Raw genomic sequence first — 21,312 nt, 5'->3', positions numbered from 1 at the left:
TTCTGCTGTTTGGCCTGATGGCTGTTAACAGCCACTGACACTATGGAACCACTTTATAGTGAAACCTTTGATGTGCCCCTTCACCTGTACCTCCTCTGTTCTCTCTGCTCAATACGTCGACTTCATGGGAGGTGGGCTTTCCATAACAGAGGAGCTGTGACTTGACGTGTGCAACATGGCATTGCACAACATTGCTCTAGGAGCAGTGAGAGACATTTACTATTTCACTTGATTATCAAATCAATTTGCCCCTTCCAAATTCACTATAAACTGGGTCTGCTATGAATCTGAGCTTCAGAGAAGCCCATGCTGATGGCATTGCATAGATTATTGCATCCTAATCTTGCATGTCTTTTTGCAAGCTTTCTTTTATTCTTAATTTATATTTCCTTTCTTGCTGCAGTTTTTTTCTCTATTTTGTATTGTAGGATCGGGATATTCACCCCTTGAAGATGATGAAGATGTGTATGCACGCAATAGATATAAAGGTGAATGCTTTGCTTATGTGCTAAAGAGGATCAGCTGATTGCTGAGAGAAAGCTTCATTCTTTTTCTTTTCATGGATTATAAAGTCTTGGTGATCCAGCTCCATGGTTTTTCTCATGGATTTTTAGATCAAGATTTAATTTCTACTTTTTTTAACAATGGAAATTAGACCAAGTACTGATCACCACTCTTTTATGCACCTGAGTAAGTAACTTTTGCACTGCCTTTGCTCTTGGAAGATCAGGTTGTTAAATCATGAAAATCTAGGAAGAGCTTCTCTTTCTTCTTCATACATCCTAACAAAACCATCAATGATAAGCTGACTCAAAACCTGGGCCTACTGATGGTAATGTATAGAAGTACATGCAAGAGAACTTGATTTTCATGACTTTTTTTTTTCCCATAAAATTGTTCGCATTTCAGGTTAACCTGGTACCTGAAATGCCAAGTGAAGTGTGTTTAACGAATGAATGTATACATTCCAAAAACAAATATGTAGCTGGATGAATGAGTGAATGGACTGGTGTGTTTATAAAGCAAATTCAGGTTTTCTTCCATATTCTAGAAGATTCAGCAAGATTGAGAAGTTTTTTGCTACTACCAGTAAATCTTCCATTTACTATGCCCATTTCCTTAAAAAGTCTGCTTCTGTCTCAATACCCCTCTCCTCTGCCAGAATCCCTCAGAAGCCTAGATAGTAAAGAAACTTAGCATTTAATTTGTCACTTGAAATGGTAACTGTGTTTCTTTTTAGTAAACTAATCTGTGGGCGTGCTAGAATTGTAATGTAATCATTTTGATTACTTCAAAATACTGGGCATTAGTGTCTTGTTGTACATTATTGATTCCCTGCAGAGAATCAATGGGCCTTATAAGAGGTAAGTCATAAAGTAATTCAGACATTTACGAACAACAAATAGGAAAGCACAGATACTACGGCTATGTTGCTGTCTTATGTTACTCCCAGTAAAATCCTTCAGTATAAAATTTTGCTTTCAAACACATGCAGAAATATTTCACTAAAGCTTTATTTAGGTAAACTCATTTTTCTTTGCCTTTTAACATGTAACCCTCTGCAGACACATAGGAAAAGAATTCCAGAGATCATGAAGATAAGTCAATGCCAATTCATGCCAGGGCGGGCAAGTAGTTAAAATGCGGATTCTGTAAAAATTCCTTTTATATGGTGATCCAAAATGGATTATACTCATGTCAGCCAAAATGTCACCAGGGTAAGTGAAACATAATGACTCATTCACGCAGATATTAAAAACTGCCCTGAGTTTGGAAGTGCTACTGCCAAACGTTGAAGATCAGACAATGTGAATCTAAGAGTATAAAGCATTGGAGTAGAAAAGGCTCACTCTTCATTAGCATACTTATTTAAGTTGGTATGGGGGGAAGGGGGTGGAGAAAGACAAAGCAAAGGAAAATGGGCTGAGTAGCCACGTTCAGAGCTTCTCCTTATATGTGCAGTCCAGCATTTTGGGTATGGCCCATTGCTCAGCAAATAAAACTTCCCAGTAACAAATATCCAAACAAATTTTCTTAACTGATGTTAACACACATCAGCAGCATTGTTTTTTTTTCTTTGCACACATACTCGCTAAACAGTGCAAGCAAGCACACAAATTTGTCCTCTATGGCATCTGCAAACAAAACATTGCCGTTTTGGTGCAGGAAGGCGGTGGAAATCGACTTCCTGCCAAACCCTTTTGTCTTCATCTGGATGTTTTTCAACTTGCTCAGCTTTCCAAAGAAACATTGCTGAGACCTTCTGTGCCCACAGCATTTTTAAAGAGTTTTTCCCTTCCTCCCTGGTGAACCCTCAGCTCTGTTGACTGGTGTACCAGCAAGCAACAGTACAGCCAGTCACTTTGCATGTTGCTTGTGAAGGACATGCTCAGCAGAGGCTGGTGTTTAAACAGGACTGAGGGGTTGGGGGAAACGATGCTCGAGAAAATTCTCTTCTTCCTACCACTGGGCATGGTTGTCTTGGATCATATTTGATGAGGGAGGGCTTCCCAAATACAGCAGTTCCTGTGTTCGTCACAGCTCTAGTGCCACTGCTCTGATGATCTTCATTCCTAATGAAGAATGTTTTGTCCTAATGTTTTCTCAAATACTGTAATGATCAAACGGTAGCCCTAGCTGTAGAGGCAGCATTGTGGCTTCAGCCATTTCTGCTTGCTGCCTGTTTTCCAGTGGTTTCAAACACAGGACTGAGTCTCTGAAATGTTTTACTGCGAAGTGATAATGCAGTCTATTGTATTGCTAAGGAATGGTGCAAACTTTCTGCTAAACAGAAAAACACTACATAGGTCCTCGTACCTAGAAACTCAAATTTCAGTTAGGTGATCAGAGCCCAGTACAGATGGTGAAGCTCCAGAAGAGGTGCCTGGGAAACCTGTACCTTTTCTTATTCCCAAAGCCTTCAGGAACACAGCTGATCTTGTCTTGAGGCAGGGAACAGCTTGTGTGAGCTTGCGGGGCCCCATCCAGCCCTAATATTCCATAAATACTCCATGTAGCTGCTTAGCCTTTGAAAACCAAGATGTGCCTTCACTTAAAAATAAACAAACTTTGATCTAAAACTTCGTTGTATTGTTTGATGTGCTTTCAGGCACATAAGCTTTTCAAATTAGCTGGTTTTGGTTTTTTTTTTTTCTTCAATTATATCATTTGGTCTAAACCCAGATATTTGCCCCCTTGTAAACTGTGCCTCACCTGCTTTCTTCTAATGACATTCAGTTCTAGAGTAAGCATAATGTTTTAGATCAAACAGATGTTCCTCCTAAGTTCTTCGAGTTATCTGCATCCAAAAGCATGTCTGTTTTTGTTTTTCTTTCTGACAGTATCATTTGGTCCAGTAAAAGATGTATTACCCCTCCCTAGGAGCCTTGCTTTGTTTCTCTCTGTAGACCACCGTAGCTGCAACGATGCTACAGGAAGGGCCTTTTCTTTTTCAGTATTCTGTTTGTGCATTACACTGCATTTGTTAGCTGTTAGCCGCTTTTTTTTTTTTTAAAATACACGTGCAGCTCTTTACTCAAGGCAAGCCTTTTTGTAAAGCCACAAAAATTAGAAGAAAAACTCAGGCAATTTGCAATACCTGAAACAGCTGCTTTGTTTTTTGTTTTTCATTAGCCTCTTGATCGTGTTGCAAAGTATATTTGTCTTAACGGCTTTTACAAAGGAAATCAGCCATGTGCATTTACACCTTATACATGTGGAAAACCTGAGGCATAAATATCTTAAACTGATTTGCTGAAGGATTACCTAGGTGGCTGGGGCAAAAGCCCAGCCTACCTGAGTCTTCATCTCCCCTGTTGTGCCCCTTCAGTCAGTGTTCTCTTAGCAACTTCAGGTTTAAACCCTTCTGCAGAAAAACTGAGGCCTCCTCCTTAGTTAAGGAGACCCTACAGCACATGGGAAAAGCTTTTTTTTTTTTTTTTTTTTTTTAATTAAAAAAAAATTGAAGTTTAGGGTCTCAGGCCATGAGAAGAACAAGTGGGACAGAAAAGTTGGAAATATTTTGGGATGAGACCACTGAAGGGGAGATTATGGGAAAGCTATTGTTAGCTCACGAGAAGGATTTCTCCAGGAGGTGAATGAGACGGAGGCTGCCTCTGTGAATCCAATATGCGTGGCTTCCCCCGAAGGGTGGTCAGAGGTGATGCTTGAGACTGCACCAGCGGCAGTGGGGTAGGCAGCTAAGGAGGCTGCAGAGATGGGTGCTGTCATCACTCATCGCTTCAGCACTAGCTGATTGACTTCTTTTCCTATTAGCTCACACTCCTCACCTGCTCTCCCAGTTTTAATCTGGTTCGTAGCAAGCATGAAAAAAGTAAGACACTGTGATACAGCCCCTCAATGAAGTGGCCCAAGTAAGTTGATGGGGTTTTTTTTAATGTCTTTTGGTAACTATGGGATATAGGTTAGGGTGAAGGACAGGAAATAGTTCTAAAAAAACCCCAAAAACCAAACCCCACTCTCCACCAAACTACTTTTTCATAATTGTAAGATAAGTAGTGGAGGATATATTTGACATTCAGTAATTGTGGAAAAAAAAGAGATTGGATGATTGTGTGGCTGAGCCAGAAAGCTGAACTGTACTCTGCCCCTAACCTGCTGTGTGCTGTTAGACTGGTCTGCCCGTTTCCCGTGCCCTCATTACTGCATATTGGGTGACGCTGGGAATAATGGCACTTACATATCTTTGTAAAGGGTTTGTAAAGTACAATACGACTGCTTCAGAAACAGACTAGTCTAGAGAAATGTGCTCTTGGTCTACTCAAAATCTTGACAAAAGTCTCTGATTTTAGTCCTCTAATGCTATTTGTGTTGATTCAGGACCAGCACAGCAAAATGTAGTTTCTATTGGGAAAGTGTAAGTATGTCCTAGAGACATTGTACACCAAATATAAGTATCCTCTGTATGAAACATATAACAGGCCATATTGATTTTTGGGTTTTTTTATGTGTGGAGCCGATCCAAATTGTGTAGAAAAATGTATGTAATAACTATAGGAATCAAGAGCTAGAAGTGAACATCTGCCAGAGATGGTCTAGAAATTATTTTTAAATGCCTCCTGTGACTTTGTAAGGATGAAGGCTAAAACTTTGTGTTGTGTTTGGTTGGGTTTTTTTCCATCTATCTCGCAAACTTGGAAAGTTTTGTCATGTACCTCCCACATGTCACGCATCACTGTCACACAGGATTTCAGGACCTGACATCTTTCTCTTTTTGCCTTGCAATCCCTCCTTCCCTCCCTCTCGATATGGCCTTTTCAAATCTTGGAGCTGAGAAGGGGGCAGGCTTAGTCACTCCTTGTGTAGGAAACTCCAACTGAGGAGCTGCCCGCTGCGGAAAAAGCACAGCTTTCTTGGTGAACCCTGTTGTGAAGGCTAAACAAAGATTTCTGAAGCTTTGGCTGGGAAGGGGCAGTCTCTATTTGACAGTGCACCCATCAGTATCACAGTGTGGTGTTAAATCCTCACAAGAAGACAGTATCCATATCCTGAGTATTTTAAAGTGTAGCCCTGACCAGTTATTAAAGGGTCAGTTTTATGTACGTGTGTTTCCCTTTTTCCTATGAGTTTGGTAGGAGCATTAGCCATGAAGTCCCAGCCAAATTCCAGCTTTCCTCTGACTTGGCAGATCCATCCATGTCACTGTCCGGCATCCAGGAGCAACGAGAAGGTGCTTCTCATACTTCAGGCTACATTTCTATGATATTAGGGAAAGGTAGTCCTCCACCCATCTTCTGATGTGAAGAGTACAATGCATGAAGTCCAGACCTTTTGAGAAGATTTAGAACTGGATTTAAATTTCTGCAGCTTGGATTCCCTTTTCTGAATATGTGCTATATACTATGCTTATGAATGAACATCCGACACCCACTGAAGGGTTTGGCAGTAGGAAGTGCAGGGGTTTGTGCTGTCAAGTATATGCATTGTGCCCGAATGCATGTTGCACTTGCAAGCTATAAATTACTACCAAAAAGAGAGAAATAATGTCAGATCTTTCTTGAAAGCTCCTCACTTACTTAGTCTGTTGTATTGGACACTTGCCTTCAGATTTAATCATGGCAATGGTATTGTGCCCATTTGCCGGTAGAAGGCTATTTTGTTGGCGATATAAAGAATATTTGAATGTTTCAGCCTGGCACCGCAGAACTGCTGAGAACAGCGAGGGAGCTGCTGGTTTTGCACACTTCACAAGTTCCAGTTCAGCCTTAATCCTGGGTGCTAACTTGGAAAGTAACTTTGCAAAACTGAAGCCGTACTTAAGCCCTGAATGGATGTTCTGACGCGTGGAGGGTGTGTACAGACAGGCTTGACATATTGGCAATATGATTTATGTAAGTCCATCCTTTCTAACTGTGGGAGAGCTTGAACTATCACAGAGTTCAGCCAAGGCAGTGTCCTTTACTGCACAAGTTATTATGGAAGATTTTTTTTTATTTTAAATGGGCAGTGAGAGAGCTAAATGTTGTAAAGATTACAACTACGGCTAGACCAAAGGCATACCTAATGCAAACTCTTGTTACCAAAGAGAAGTTAGATGTATCCATTTAAAAACAAGAGGGGGGGAAAAGGTCCGGTTATCATCAAACTGTCCACATGGTGGCACACTTACTCCGTGGACAAAAAAACATAGACCACCCCCCCGGCCCCCCCCCCATCTAATGGCCTCAATCTTTAATGTTTGTAATAAAAAAGAGCTGCCAGTCTTTGAAGGCCTGACCTTCTGATGTATAAGACTTAGTGCACCTTGCTGCACTGTTACTTCTCCACTTTGGTGGCTTTTTAAATCAGACTTTTTTTTTTCCATTTCTTCTCTGTGACCTTGAACAAAGAAAGTGATTTTATATTTGTGTCTGACCTTTTACATTTTGCGAAGTACTATGTGTGGTTTTTTGTTCTCTGTGCTAGAAACACCATGGTGCTCCCCCATTAAGGTGAAACATGGTTATGCAAACTGCAGGACACCTCAAGGGGAATATTACAAGAATGTATTGGGGACAAGATGTGATATTCGCTGTCAAAAAGGCTACGAACTGCATGGCCCTCAGCAGCTAATTTGTCAGTCAAGCAAACGCTGGTCTGGGAAAGTGCTGTGCAAACGTAAGTATCTACAGAATCTGTGCGTGCGGCTTGCACTGCAGATTCAGCAGACAATAAACTCTACCTGCCTTTGAAACAGTGTTCTTTGGATTGTTATTTGTATTTTAAATATTGACAATATACTTGGATATGTAGATTGGCTTATTGCTGAGGATCTTACAGTGGTACATGGCACGATAAGTATCATGAGTGGTACAAATATTGTTGGCAGATAGGAAATGTTGTGCGAGTGTGGGATTTTGATTTGTGGGAATAGTTTTACGACAGAGCCGTAAAGCTGCTTTAAAAGATCGCCCATTTTGGATTTTGTAAGCTGACACAATTTGTATCGGGTGTCTAAATGGGGTCTTGCAGTAAAACATTTTCTGAGAAGAGAGGAATAGGTACTTGTCACCTTTTTCTCATATAAATATTGCATTAGGCCACCGCTGTGTATGTAAAGTTAAATTTGACATGCAGCTCATAAAAGAACAGTGTGAAAAGCCTCATGTTGAACATGACTTTCTCCCACTTGTCGTTTGCTAGCTGTGCCTTTATTTCTGTGTAATGCCCCGCATTCACATGACTCTAAAGGGGGAATAACAGGCTTCCAGAAGTCTTTGTTTTCTATTCCAGAAAAGCGCTGCCCCACCCTGTCCATGCCGACCAACGGGGGCTTCAAGTGCTTAGATGGTGCCTACTTTGGCTCGAGGTGCGAGTACTACTGTTCACCGGGATACCAGCTGAAAGGCGACCGTATAGTAACGTGCATGGACAACAAAGTTTGGAGCGGCCGGCCAGCATCCTGTGTTGGTAAGTAGGATGGTTGGTCTGCATCTTGAGGTACCTGCTGGTGCCCAAGTCCTCCAAATGAATTCCAAAATGCTCTTTTATCCAGTTACTGGGGTAAAAAAGCAACTGTCCCTTTTGGCAAAGCAGAGAACAGTTTTCTAAGGGATACAGTGCACTGTCACTGAGTACTTTCAGTCCCAAGTGACCGTCTTCCTTACACACGTGCTATCAGCTCCAAGCGTTATCACTTTATTATATTTATTTATAAATATAAATATATTTTTTATTATATTTTAGATATAAATATATTTTTTTTATTATATTTATTTATATTATTTATTAGATGAGGCTGGTGTAAATGGTCAGTGCTTTACAATGCTTATAACAGCCTTTGCTGATCTCCTGGCTGACTCGTTGGTAGTCTGCAATTACCATGCTGCTCTTCTAGCATGTTCTTTGTGCTGGACTCTGTCCTGCTCTCTGCAATTTAATGATAAAACAGGTTTGAAACTAAACCCTTTGTCTGACCTCCCCTGTTGCTTTTGTTTCTTGGGGTCACAGTCTCCAAATATATCCAGGGAATATGAATGAATTGTAGTTACCAGCATGGTTGCAGTGAGCTAGACTAGATTTCAGCCTAGTTTACATTAGCTATGCCAGCAATTTTCATTACATAGTCAGCAGTCTCTCGGGAACCTCAGCTGGAATAATTCTTTTTATATACATAAATCAAAAGAGACATAAACGAATACTGAGATTTAACTTTCCTTCCTACTAATGAGATTTCAGCAGATAGTGAAGCCTCAGCTGCTGCTTTTGTTTCTGGGAAGTCTCTGATAGAAGGTTCAGCAGCTGTCCACAAATGAAAGTGGTTTTTTTGCCATTTGAATTGGCTACCAGTAATTTAAGCTTGTGGGTGGTAGAGTATTTATGCTCAGTGTTTTTTTGTGTATGACTACTTGGTTTTCCTCAGAATGCCTGTGGCTCAGTCTAGGTTAGCAAATGGCTTTGGAGTCTCTCCACTGTGGCCTGATGTTTGTAGAATTTTGTTCAGGTTTCCTGTTACTTGGTGTTGTGCAACTGAATACACATCCCTTACTGTAATTCAGTAATTAAAGAAAAGTCATCAGTGAACTGCAGCCTATGAAAGCTTACCAGTGGCCAGGAGAGAACTGGCTGAATAGATGTTCTTCCTTACTTTCAGCTGAGGAGTAAAATTCGGGTGAGGGGAGTGATGAAATCCAAAGGCAAAGAAACTGTTTTATTTGTTACTTTAGCGTACAAGCCATTAGTTGCACCGTGCACAGTAGGGATGTCACATGTGATCATAGGCATGGGCTGGTAAAGTTCATGTCCTTGCAAACAGTTAGGGAAATGACCTGGGGACACCACAGCTATTAGCATCAAGTATGGCAAAATTACTGCAGACCTGAATTTATAATCCTCTTGAAAACAAGGGGCTTTCCTCTACCTTTTTGTACTGCAGTTGCACCGCTTAGCATTTTTGCACAAAACTGCTCGGGGCTCACAGTGAGGTAGTGAAGATCCACGTAAGAAAGGCATCGGGCCAACATCATTGCTGAAACAGGTATTCATTAAAAGGGGGGAAAAAAATATTTTTTTTTTTTTTTTTTTTTTTTATTAAAGAAAATTAGGTATGTTTTACTTATGGAAGCCCTTACAGACAGTGAGTATTCTGTCCTAACAAAGCACACTGTCTGTCCCCCTCCTACAAGAGGAAGGATATCCTTCATGTTGCTGAAATAACTATGACTAAAAAACATCAACATACAGCTGCTTTTGGTTATCAGTTAGCTAAAAATGCCAATACTCACTTGAATAATGTTTCCATTATATCCTTAATGCACTGTAACATAGATTGAAATAGGTATTTTCCTCGACAAGATTGAAAAATGTCACCTTCTTTTCCTCTACAAAGGCTTCATTTTCCTGCTGATTGTGTAACAGAGGTTGCGGTAAATGGCTGTCACCATGCTAAGTCATCCTTTCCTCACATCCTAAGACTGTCTTGATAGGTAGTTAACTAACAGCTTCCAGCTACCTATATCTGAAACAAGCTCTGCACTCCGAGTCATTAATTATACAGGCCCTGATAATGGATGTTTTGAAATACAGAGGGGAGAACAGAACAATGTTTTTCTTTCCCACTTTTATGATTTCCAGTCTCTTCATCTCTTTATGCTTTTGACACAGACTAAAGTTTTGAATTAACTTCCAGCCATCGTTTAATGTCATCAGTAATAACAGCATGTTTATGTAGCAGCAGACCACTTACCTGTCCCATACTGACTCTTGAATAAGCAAGCAGTGGGCATTCAGTACAATCCCTCTGTTTCTTTCCTCTTGTCATCCCAAATTCACAAGCAAATGAACGTAAGCCTTTAAGAAACTATGAGAAAGGCAGTTAACAAGCTCTTTAAATTTTGTTGATATTGTTAATATGGCCACTCCCAGAAGCATGTTTTTTTAAAAATAAAATAAAATTAAAATCTATTTGAAAACTTAGCATTTTTCTCCACAAAGTTTGACAGCTTTAGAATTCGTTATTCCACTGCTCACCTCCTGATGCGATGTCTGTAATGCCACTTCCCAGCGTGGAGCCAGAGGACCAGTCGCTGCTGCCGAGCAGCCAAGAAAAGCGACAACTTACAAGAATGTAAGGAAGGAAAGTAGTGGCTCAACAGCGCCAAATTTTTTCATGAAAACTCAGTTTCCCTGCCCATGATGTAAACCTTGCAGGCGAGATTCACCCATTTAATACATACATAACCCTGCTAAACAGCTTAAACAAATCTGCTTGGCTTGTCATTAGTCTTTCAGCAGTGACACTGTTAAGACCAGCTGTACGGGGTCAGACACCTTGCAGCGTGTCCTGGCTGCAGCTCTGGCCAGGAATACTAATTAAGTGAGAGAGTCTGACAATCTGGCGCTTACAGGATGATTTTTTCCCTCTGATAACACCTCCCCAGCAGTCAGCAGTCTTGCGGGTTCCTCCACTGGGGTTTGTTTTGGAACCAGTTTAGTTTTCTAACCTGCGGGTGGGCACCTTGCTCGTGTCTTACATTTTATTAAAGGTTTTTTTTTGGGAGGGTTGTATTTCAGTTTTGTCACTTGAGCATTTGCCGGGATGTTCTCTGGTCACCTTCTCTGCATTTAAATGGGTTGGGTTTTTTTAGACCTGTCTTCCTTCTGCCAAGCTGTGGCCAAAGTGCTTAATATGCTGTAGATGGGCTGCAACTTTGTACAAGGGCACAAGGAAAAAGACCTGAGCGGTTTGCTTTAACACATCCCAGTGTCCACTGCAGTTAAAGAGCCTCTTTGGGAGACAGCTGCTTTCTCTTGGTCTGTTTCAAAGCAGAGTTATTCTGGTGAGGTTCATTTAGTGCCTGTTGAATGCTAAGAGGCAGCTGAAATAACCAAAGAAAATATCCTTTCCAGGAATTTTTAAGTAAGTGCAGCTAAAAAGGCTGCCTGGCCCCTGGGTGCTTGGTGAGTTCGTTCCCACAGTAACTGTATTATCTTTACGATGTGGAAGTCCAAGCCAGTTCATACCAACCAGTCTTCTCTGCGCTAAATAGCGTAATGAGCTTTCTGATTAATTAAGTGCTTAAAACACTGGGTCCTTAAATGCTGTTCTGTCTTTAAATAAACGTAATGCTGGAATAAATTTATACCGTCCATAGCACAGTGGTGAGCCGTCGCCACAGTAAACTAAGCAGAGCCAGAAGCAGCCTTGGTGAGACTGGGGCACTTCCTACCCTGGTTCAGCTACGCTGGCAGCTTACTGAGAGCAACGAACGTAGTTTTGTAGAGGAGGGCAGGGCTCCCGCTGGCTGTGATGTGAGCACATTTCCACACACAATGGGAAGGTACTTTAAAAATAAGGGAGTGAACAAGAAACATGAGGAAAGGAGACAAAGTGCTTCCTACAGCCAGAGTGGATGCTTGAAAATCCTGCTCGCTTGTGTACTGCAGCAGATGAGGGAAGAAGGAATGAAAGAACTCAAAAAGTGAAAAAAGTTAAAGAAGCCATAAAGAAAAACTAAAGTGTCTTTGTATCTTTCGTGAAGAGTGTTCTTGTAAAGTAGAGGAAGCTTCAAAAGCTGTTCAGTGGATTCTGCTGTTCATTTGTGATTGCTCTACTCCCTGCAGTGGGAACCCACTCTTGCTAGCTTCACCTTCTAGTAGGATCTACAAAGAAATCAATGGTTATCCTCCCAATACTATAGGAAGATATATTTTTTTTTCATTGTTTATTTACAAAAAACCCCACAAAAATAAGCACTTGTGTAAGGCAGTTTGCAGTATTCCTCATGTTTTCTGAGTAACTTCGGTGTGACACTTACTTGCCTGTGCCTGCCCTGCTCCCTCCTGTGCAAAATTGACAGGAGCTCTTCCTATAGAAACGCCTCATAAAGCTGCGGTGTCTGGGGTTGGAGGAAAACTTACAGAAGAAATAGAGATAAGCAGTTTTCAAGAGTCTCAGGTTCTTGGAATACCATTAAGAGTTTGAAGGGGCTATAGCAGGGTTGCACTTGCCCTAGATAAACCAGGAGAAAATATTGTGTGTTCCTTGTAGAATATGAGGGTCTATGAAATTATTTTGTATATTTGATGCTTTGTAAAGACCTAAACCTTTTTTCATTGCTATTTTTTTGAAAGAAATCCAGATTGTACTTTTTGTGTCTGCCCTGCAAATGAAAAGACAAGGCCTGCCACCCTTTAAATTTAAGCAGCACTTTAGGGATTGCTTTCTATTTGCAGATAAAGACCAATCCTGTCTCTGTGTTCATTTTTAAAGCTGGTGTATGACTCTATGGATTTATACTTCATTTGGGGTATAACCCAAGCAATGGTAAAAAAAAAAAACAAACTGAGACTAAGTTATTATAGTTTTGGGGTGTTTTTTTGTTGTTGTTTTTTGGTTTTTTTGGTTTTTTTTTTTTTTTTTTTTTATTAATGATTGTGATGGTGTTTGGACTTGGTTCACCCCTGTTATTTCTGCTACGCTGGCAGGATTGGTAACGGAAGCGGCTGAAGATGAGTAGCTGTGCATCGCCTTGGTCCTCCATCAGCATCTTTTACCATTGCCACTGTTCCCTTTACTCCTGAATAATAGTCACAATATTCTGGTAGCAGTCAAACAAGCTTTCAAAATTTACCTGGTCTACTTTTTGTTCTGTATTACCTGTAAGGCATTATTATAAGAATTACTTGAAAAAAATCAAATGCAGCATCAATTCCCTGCAAAATGACAATTTTGTCAATCTTCTCCTGTTTCTCTTTTTGCCATTGCTTCAAGAAAAAACAACCAAGAATTTAACAGTAACGTGCAAAGTTATCATACGGAGAGAGATTTATGTTCAGTGTGCTTTACAAATGTTCTTAATCACAATATCCACTGCACAGATGAACAAAGAGAGGCAGAGCAGATAAACAGAAGGGTCAGGCTCCTCAGGTACAACCTTGGGTATCCCTCCATAGAGTTCAAAGCTAAATACAGTCGATTTGTAGACATTGATTTTTAACTGGGGACTAGATAAAGTAAGTTACGATAACTACTTTTTAATTAGTTTTTTTACACTGGGGGGGGGGGGGGGGGGGCAGGGATTGATCATTGTTGTCTCTTACTCTTACAAAAAGGCGAGAAGTACAGGCTCCACCTGCCTTGGCTGGGACGGCTCCAGTGTTAAGGAGGCCAGCTGAAGGCGGTCCCAGATTATGCTGACAACAGGGCAAGAGCTGTGAAGAAAATGCGTAGCTGTAACACATGCACACGTGCCCATTTCTGTGACATTTATTTCAACAGATACGGAACCTCCAAGAATCCAGTGCCCGAGCGTGAAGGAGAAAACCGCAGAGCCCAACAAGTTGACGGCCAGAGTGTTCTGGGACACCCCGGAGGGACGGGATACTGCTGACGGGATTCTGACAGAGTAGGTGCAAATCTGTAAATGTTTGCATTTTCTCCTTTTTATTCCTGGGGTCCTTGGTTAGTAATTCAGCTGATGAGGGTGGCCAGGTACCCTTGCCCCTTAATTCATCCAAGATGCTTATTTATACATGTCAACGGCCTGTGAAGAATTGCATGTTTAATTGAAAAATTAAAAATTAACAACTTGAATTCTTCAGGACCTGACATGTAGAGGAGTAGCAGATTGTTGTGGTTATTTTGGAGCTGATGGAATAAATGACAATAGCATTTTGATTGCACCTGTGAAATTTTCCAGAGCTTCTTTGTAAGTCTTTTCTCATATACAATAAGTTTTCTTACAGCAAGTTACCTTTTATACATAACAATGAAAAGATAATAGCGTATTGGAGGTAGCAGCAGAGGCAATTTTGACTGTCTTAAAAAAAACCAAGGTGAATTGTGTCACAAAACAATATCCGCAATCATCTTCAGGCTCCTTCCTGAAGTAGTGCTGAGTACTGATGTCACAGTGTTCTGCAATTATTTGTAAAGTAATGCCTCTCATTTGAAACTTAGGGAGCTTTAAACATTTGATTTAAACTTAACACTTTCTTCAAAATTTCGTTGTCAACTCTTATGTTTCACAGTCACATTTTCCAGAAGAGCAAGGTGCCCTTGTGATGGTACCACTGTCTCTGATTTTCCCATCTTTATCATGCAGGATTTATGGCAGTCTGTCTAGATTATTGTAATGGAAAGAGTATAGAAATCTGCTTTTTTCATTAAGCAAATTACATCTTTTAACTCTATATTAGTGGACTAGTTAAGCTTAAAATCTCAAAGTTGTAAGCTTAAAGATCTTTACAGTTCTATGCCAATACAAAAAAGCTGTTGAAAGATACTGTGATGTTGCCTTTTTATCGTTACAGTTTAAATAATCAGAAGAATTCATTACACAATTAAAACCAATATTGCTGTTAAGGTCTAATGTGATAATTCTATGGCAATTAACAGCATCAAAAAAAATTAAGCGTGATAAAATAAAAATTCTGGAAAGTGTCACAATAAAGAAATTCCAAAGTCTTTTTGATGAAATAATGTCTGGCAGGCGAAAAAAATGGGGAATATCCCATGTAGACTTTGTCGTACGAGTAACTGTTCCCAGCTCTGACAAGGCTTGCTGTTGAATCTGTAGCTTTTCCATAAATCTAGTTTTATAAAATCTTGCTAAACTGTGATGTTTTATGGAGTGTACAGAGCTTTCCTTAAATGCACTGGGTCCTGCAGTCCCGTGAGTATGTAAGCTTTCCCATTACGTGGAACACTGCTCGACCTCGCTGCTTCAGTACTGAGGATACGGTTAACATGTCTGAATTCTCCTGACGCATTTGCAGGGTAGGAACAAGTTCCAGGTGGAAACACTGCTGTGGATCACCACACCCTTCTGGTGTGACAATAAATCTCGCTTTCTATTCCATTTTTGTACAGTAGTATAATCATAGGAGCAGTGCAGAGCAGCCAGATGGGGTACGTCCCCATTGTAAGAGGCTGGAAGTTTTCTTACACTCCACTGGCTCTGGGTTATGCTGCGGCCCTGACAGTGGATTGTTCACGATACAAAATGAGGGAGGATCAATCTCAACTTTTCCGTATGTTAAGGAAAAGGAAGCTCAAGTTCCTTTGGGAATGGCGTGATGGGTGACTACTCTGTGGATTGTCTTATAGGAAGCGAGCAGGCCCTGCCCACGCTGCCTTCCTTGTCTTGGCAGGTTGGGACCCTTTTGTACAACTCCAGGGTGGGCTGTTGGTAGCAAGTTTAAATACTCCGGTTGCCTCTGCCCAGCTTCTTCCTTTGCTTACTCTCAGTCTTCAGTCATGCAGTGCAGCCAGACAATCTTAGCATTCCACAAATGTCACTCTTCAGGTTTTTACAGCATTGTCAGTAAAAAAATACCGGTGAATTTATGAATGTCTGTCCTTTTTTATTTCCTGTTTTAGTGTTATTTTGAAAGGCCTGCCACCAGGGTCACATTTTCCAGAAGGCGACCACAAAATCCAATATACTGTGTATGACAGAGCTGAAAACAAAGGCACTTGCAAATTTCTTGTTAAAGTCAGAGGTAAGAATGATGTTTTATCCTATAAATACAGTCACTGATTTCCATCTGGCTTAGTAGGCAATTTGAGAAATGTCCTCATTTCTGTATTTGTCTGCATATGTATGTGTATATAAACTGTATGTTGATGCCGTAAGGGAGAAGGCCGTCTTGCTCAAGACCCTGGGGGCCAGGCCTGCAGCAGGGTAGGTGGCTGGCTGGCACTCTGCATGTCAGGGAAGAGCTTCATTGATCGGTCCCGCCTCCAGCTCCACACCCCTTCCCTCCTGCTGACTTCATGATATTTAGCTTGTGAGCTGCTGAAACAAGTATGTGAAGGAGTTTTTTCAGCTGTGACTCACATCTGTCAAGCAGGGCAGCCCTTTCACAAATCCAGATCATGAAATCTGGAGTTGAATATACAGAGATGAAACCTGTAGGTTTCAGCTTCAGCTCTTTTTGTGCTCCATGACCTTTTGTCACCATGATACCACAATCAATCACATGCATATACCTATACAACTGTATCATTTTAGTTTCCATGTGAGTTGGGGGGGTGTGTTTGTTTGGTTGAGGTTTTTAAGTATGTGACTTGAATAATATAGAAAGCAAACAGAAAGATGTCTTCTATATTGGTATTCCACTGGCCATGCTACTCTAGTAACAAACAGGGTGATTCATGCCTTGTTTTTTTTCTTTTTTTTTTTCCCCTCTTGCTTAAAGTCAGGCGCTGTGTGAAATTAAATGCCCCAGATAATGGCTACATCAAGTGTTCAGGTGATGGAAATAACTATGGTGCTACATGCGAGTTCTCCTGCATTGGTGGCTACGAGCTGCAAGGAAGCCCAGCTAGAGTATGCCAGTACAACCTGGGGTGGTCAGGAGTGGAGCCAACCTGTGCACGTGAGTATTTCACCACTTTACCAGGAGGGCTGCCAGAGCAATGGTTCTTGTGGCAGTGAGAATTTGGGAAGGGGGTTGTGAAGTGGAATACAGCTGCAAACTGTAATGCCCTAGAGGTAAGAAACTTAGTATCTTGTCTCCTCTGCCAATTTGCACTTACAGCTGAAGCCTTTGCCACCTTTGGCTGCTCTTTCCTAGGATGATGATGGTACCTCACAACTGATAGTGTGTTTTAGCTCAAAGCTTTCTACAAAACTTCACATTCTGGAATCAATCCATCTTGCAAGCCAGAAGAGCTTAAGAAAAAATTGTTGGCTTCAATGAGGCCAGTATTTCACCCGTATCTTCTTTATTATTTCTTGTTCTTGTGCTTCTGCTATCTAACAGTTTGTGCTTTTAGAAATAGATCTGTTTTCAGTACGCTCTATAACTTTTGTTTTAATTTTAATTCTAGCCATGAATATTAATGTGAATGTGAGGACTGCAGCTGCGCTTCTGGATCAGTTTTATGAGAAGCGGAGACTGCTAATTATTTCAACTCCTACTGCGGCCAACTTCTTCTACAGGATGCAGTTGGGAATGCTGCAGGTAAAACGCATTTTGGGGGGGGGAGGGCATGCACCTGTTTTTTTTCTTTAAAGAAAGACACAAGGGGACAAGCTCCACTGTTTGGTATAAATCCGCAAACTTCAGCTGTTACATTGCAGCCACTGGAGGATCTGGCTGAAGCAGTAGTGGTTCTGGATTAATCCTTTTTACGTGGGTTTGAGTTATCTCCCCAGTCTCTAATTTAGCTCCGTTCTGGGTTGTGCTGCCTCTGACTGACCAGTTGCTGAATCCCAGGCAGTTCTGGTCCTCTTCTGTCCTCCCCAAATTAATTTAATATTAACCTGTGCTCAATAATCATTCCTTAACTCAGCTCCTAAAGAAGCTGAAAAAAACACAAACCATCCAGCACTTCAGTGGTTGCAGTTCATGCAAACCAGGCTTACAGACTTCGTAACTACACTGCAAGGAAGTGTGAATAGCTTCAGAAATAACCAGTGCGCCAGCAAACAAAGGACCGGATACTCAGCAGAGAAATCATCCGGAGTGCTGGAGATAGCACTCTGGGGTATTTTGTTTAAAAAAAAAACCAAAAAAACCAAAACCAACAACAAAACAAAACAAGAAAAAAAAAGAGAACTTCTGGTAATTGCCCTTCTTATGTGTTGTAAATGTGATGCTCTTGTTGGGTTCTTGCTAGACTTAGAGATGTATCTCAGAAACGTATCTGTGTCCTCAGGGAAAGGAGCCAGTCCTGTATTCTTTTACAGCGGCCAGTTTTTCTCCTCCCCCATTAGATTAACTTGGGAAGAAAATTCAATATATTGATCAAAATGAAATAGTTTAAAATCCTAAATTTAATGGCTATAGTACTTTTCCCACTGCTTGACCGTGGTCAAACAAGTTGGCATGAAAGAAAACTCTACAGTCAACTTCCATTTCACATACCTTGCTTTGATTGCCAAATGAGATTACTGGCACAATGCTTAATACCCTGGCCTTTTCATGTCATTACAAAGACAAGGTTGTATTCCTCCTAGGTGGTCCCCATGCGTTGTTTTTCTTAGAGTAGTTAATCCGTCATTTAACATCCCCTGGAGTCATGAGGCTCTAGTTCTTCGCACTGAGACTTAGAGACTTTTCAAAGTATGCTCTCTTTTCAGTTTAAACCCTCTCACTAACATAAGAATATCGGACTCTTTGTGAACGCTCACTGCACACTGAAAACAACCCCCTGTTCTCTCACTGATAACTAACACCCCTCTTCTTTTAACCCTTCCAGCCGGCACAGTGTGGTTTAGACCTGCGACACGTTACCGTAGTTGAATTGGTTGGTGTCTTCCCAGCACAGATAGGAAGAATAGGCGTAAAGCTGCTGCCCCCGTCACTTGCCCTGCAACTCAGGTAAAGTAAGCTCTGGCTACTGTTGTGGTCACACCTTAGCATATATGATATATTGTTTTTGATTCCCTGCATCTTACTCTCTAAATATACATATTCTACTCTAATGTACATAGCTAGACACTGGAAGGTAGATGCTGATGAGTAAGTTATAGGATTAATTTGCTCTCTGTGTAATAGCTACTGCAAATTCATGGGCATTTGGTATTTATGAAATTAAGAGCATAGACTTCACCTTGTTTCACATGTAAATGGGTCACTCTTTCAAGTGCCACATCTTCCTTGCCCCTTTGCTCAAACTGAGTGAATTTCTGAATTCATGTGAACTCCCCGTGTATCCCTTTGATCCTGTTACAGGTCTATATTTTTGGGTGCTGCCACTGAAAACACTTCAAGTATGTCTGTATTTGTGCTGGAGTTGGTCTGATGCAGTCATGACAGGCTGCAGTCACTTTGCAAGGACGGCCTTGGAGCAGCTGCCAGTGCAGCCCCAAATGGCAGCAACGGCTCATCTTCTCTGCAGCGCTGCTGGTGGCTGTGGGCAGGCCAGGAGGGGAAGCAGTGGTTGCTCTTTGAAGTCCCACATGTAGAAATGATATGGGCAGTACTTCAAAGGGGAAATTATCTCAGCCTCCCCAGCCCGACTACAACATTCAGCAGTTTTACTGAGGTGCCTAAACTGTTTTGACTTGGTTTTAGACCGGCAGGGGGTTGGTTTTCACTTGAAAGCGAGACTTCAAGCGCCAGCATTTCCTAGGGACAGGAGGACTACAAGATCCAAAAATATGGCAGGGAAAGTAGTAGTTACTTAGGAAAAAAATCCAGGAGCATTTTAGGCAACATCTCCTGTGATATGCCTGAGGAAATGGAGTGGGTTTTAATTGGGGACAATAAAAAATGCTGACAAGTCAGAGAGGTTTTTTTGGATTGCAAAAAATAAAAACATTTGTTCTCTACAAAAAGAAAGAGAGAGCACAAAGAGCTTCTCTTTTATTCAAAAAAGTAGAAGTACTTTTACTAAAGTTGAAATGTTTTTTTTTCTTGTGACTCTGTAGAAAATAATAAGCTCTGGTAACACCCTATTCCCTCTCCCTCCCCCCTTGCAACCTTTAATGGAGCTACATTTCAGAAATTGGTATGGTATGACCTGCCCTGCACTCAGTGAAAGTTAGTTTTCCATTTGATTTTTTTTTTTCTCTGTTGTTACTGCAGTGTGTGAATTATAGCATTCCAGTTCTGGAAGGCACTTAAATCAAAATGAAACGCACCCTTAAACATCTTGAATAAAGATGCTGTCCAGAATTGGCGTTCAGTAAACTAATGAGCACAGGTACCCTAGTTAAAACTTTGGAGACCTCAGAAGGTTAGCGTTTGGATTTGTAGAAAGTAAGCATTTTTCTTAGGTGAGACGAGGCGCAGGAGGAATGTGGTTTCCTATTACCATAGCTTAGCTTCAAACTTCATTTTAGTCTTAATTGAATAAGCCAAGCTCCCTAATTGCAACAAGAAGACACCTAGAGCACTCGAACTTGTTAGAAGGCTGAGGAAGGTCAATTTTGATGCTTCACACCTTACCAGCATCCCCCCCAGACCCTCTTCTTCACGGCAGCTTTCCTGTCCTGACACCCTTCTGTCACAGCTGCCTGAATTTATTTTCCCCACACCAATGATGTTGACTGACTGCATGTCTAAGGATCTTCTAGTTCATTACTCCTTCAAGCAAAAGATGAAAAGAGCACCAAGGATATACTTTTTTTTACTGTCACACCTCCAGAGGAGCTCAAATGACCCCTTTTACCACTTGGAAGAAAAGGACTCTGCCATGATTAGCAGTGGCTTTTGTTCTCCTAAATTGGAGTTACCGCCAGGTAGATGGTTGTTATTATTAGGAAGCAATGAAAACTGACTCCAAGAATTTTGTCCTGCTTTTTCTGATTGTGGTTTTATATCATGTGGCAGCCAAGAAAGAGAATAGTCTACTTGTAACTCTAGCTCCATCGCAATGGTTTTCTTTAGGCAATGTATATAGTACTTTTGTCTTAGGTTTTTTTTTTTTCTCTTGTGATAGCAATAGGTAATGGCATGTGCTATACTAACAGGCGGAGGTCTGAGGAGAAAACAGAGCTGAGTGCTGTTACCTTGACCCTTCCCTGCAGAGGTACAGCCTGTAGCACACGCAGACACCTGCTCTCTATCTGACTCCTTGTTCTTAGAGCTGAAACAAAGCGGACCCTGTGTAGCCCCCTCTGACCATCCCCGCCTTCCTCTGCTTAGACCCAACAGGCTGGTTCTGCCATTTCTTAGTTTGAAGCGCCCAGGCGGTAGATGACGGGCTTTAACAAAACAAGTTCCTTACCTTGCAGGCTGCTGCTGAGGATCCCCCATTACAATTTCAACATCGTGGTGATGGACAAGCACGGAATGGACAAGGAACGCTATCCTTTCCCAGCAACGCCAGCTGAGCTCTTTGCACTTATTGACAATTTTCCCCTGAGAAAAGAAGAGATGAAACTGCAAGCAGAAATTGGTCAGTCATGTCCCTAA

General features: G+C 41.2%; 1 protein-coding gene across 1 annotated transcript in view; it reads left to right on the top strand.

The window, feature by feature from the left end:
• Positions 1 to 21,312, top strand: part of SRPX (sushi repeat containing protein X-linked) — a gene marked incomplete at both ends in the record, with an annotated part of 44,883 nt that extends 23,571 nt beyond the window's left edge. The window contains 9 exons of the mRNA XM_082337967.1: positions 429 to 488; positions 6,925 to 7,116; positions 7,732 to 7,908; positions 13,718 to 13,844; positions 15,821 to 15,942; positions 16,642 to 16,821; positions 17,276 to 17,409; positions 18,650 to 18,771; positions 21,132 to 21,312. Coding sequence (XP_082194093.1) covers positions 429 to 488; positions 6,925 to 7,116; positions 7,732 to 7,908; positions 13,718 to 13,844; positions 15,821 to 15,942; positions 16,642 to 16,821; positions 17,276 to 17,409; positions 18,650 to 18,771; positions 21,132 to 21,312 — 1,295 coding nt within the window. The remainder of the gene's footprint in view (positions 1 to 428; positions 489 to 6,924; positions 7,117 to 7,731; positions 7,909 to 13,717; positions 13,845 to 15,820; positions 15,943 to 16,641; positions 16,822 to 17,275; positions 17,410 to 18,649; positions 18,772 to 21,131) is intronic.

The sequence above is a fragment of the Platalea leucorodia genome (assembly GCF_965183815.1).
Source record: "Platalea leucorodia genome assembly, chromosome: 2".
Taxonomy (NCBI): domain Eukaryota; kingdom Metazoa; phylum Chordata; class Aves; order Pelecaniformes; family Threskiornithidae; genus Platalea; species Platalea leucorodia.
This window is presented reverse-complemented; position numbering and strand designations above follow the sequence as displayed.